The sequence below is a fragment of the Crocuta crocuta genome, unplaced genomic scaffold, assembly GCF_008692635.1.
Source record: "Crocuta crocuta isolate KB4526 unplaced genomic scaffold, BGI_CrCroc_1.0 scaffold248, whole genome shotgun sequence".
NCBI lineage: Eukaryota > Metazoa > Chordata > Mammalia > Carnivora > Hyaenidae > Crocuta > Crocuta crocuta.
This window is the reverse complement of record NW_027532409.1, coordinates 5,434,489-5,435,631: the sequence shown is the minus strand read 5'-3', so window position 1 is coordinate 5,435,631 and position 1,143 is coordinate 5,434,489. Positions and strand designations below refer to the sequence as shown.

General features: G+C 55.6%; 1 protein-coding gene across 1 annotated transcript in view; it reads right to left on the bottom strand.

The window, feature by feature from the left end:
* Positions 1–365, bottom strand: part of GHRH (growth hormone releasing hormone) — a 3,821-nt gene extending 3,456 nt beyond the window's left edge. Inside the window, exon 1 of the mRNA XM_077778898.1 lies at positions 286–365. Coding sequence (XP_077635024.1) covers positions 286–365 — 80 coding nt within the window. The remainder of the gene's footprint in view (positions 1–285) is intronic.
* Between the last annotated feature and the right edge of the window lie 778 nt (positions 366–1,143).

Sequence of the window (1,143 nt, the reverse complement as noted above, 5' to 3'; positions counted from 1 at the left end):
GGGGGGGGGAGGGGGGGGGGGGGGGGGGCCCCCCGCCATGTCTCTGTGACATCCTTCTGCCCTTTGCCCTACTCAGCCCCAGAGAGGGTAGGACCCAGGGTGGGGAGGCTTCTCCGGGACTCAGGATCTGCCCCCCTCCCCAAGATAGGCAGTGGGGGCCGCCTGAGGAGATGGCTGGGGGCCAGCTTAGGGCTCTACTCTGCATGTCCTAAATCATCCCCCACCGGGTTGCAGGGATGGTTTGGGGACATTGAGTATCTAGGCCCTGGCGGCAGGACTGCTCACCTGAGGGGCAGGGGTGGCGGGGAGCAGTGGGAGCCACTGCCGAGGGTGAGGATCAACAGGAAGAACACCCAGAGCGGCATACTTCACCCCTGCGGTAGCTCCTGGAAAACGACAGAAGAAGGTCAACGGGAGCCATAGCCACAAGGACGTGCTTTGCTGGCTGGGCCCAGCCCTGGGCTTGGCTCTATGCAAGCCTTATTCCTTGTCGTTTGGAAGTGGTGAGGTAGGAAAAAGAACCCAGACTCTGGAAGTTAGACAGACCTAGGTTCAAGTCCTGCTTTTGCCAGTCACAAGCTTTGACCTCATTTTCTGCATCTGTAAAATGGGCATGATAAGCTACCCTGCTGACCCCATTGGGTTGAATGGAAAATCAATGATATTGGTGAAACTGCCCCTTGATGTGAGGCATTATACATGGGATTCAGGCCTCAGCAAGGGTTGGGGGGTGCTTTCCCCTAATCTCCTAAATTACCCCACCCACTGTGGCACTTGACCACAGTGAGCAGGGCCAACAGCTCAGGCTCTGAGTCAGACAAACCTCAGTTCATATCTGGGCTCCACCATCACCAGCTGTGTGTGTCCCGGGACACGGGGCTTCTCCTTTCTGGGCCTCAGTTTCCCTAACCATAAAATGGGGTCTATGACTATACTGACTGCATAAGGTCCTTGTGAGGCTGAGACGAGATGAGAGTCGCTTGGCACATAGAAATTCTCCCGAATATTTTTGTTGCAATGACCTCAGACCAGACCCTCTGGAGGGGGCGGGCTCTCATCTTGTTTGATTCTGTGTGAAGTCAGAGCAAAGGGAAAGCTATACTTCCCGCTCCAAACATTTCGATTTCGCTGAAGGGTTTTAGC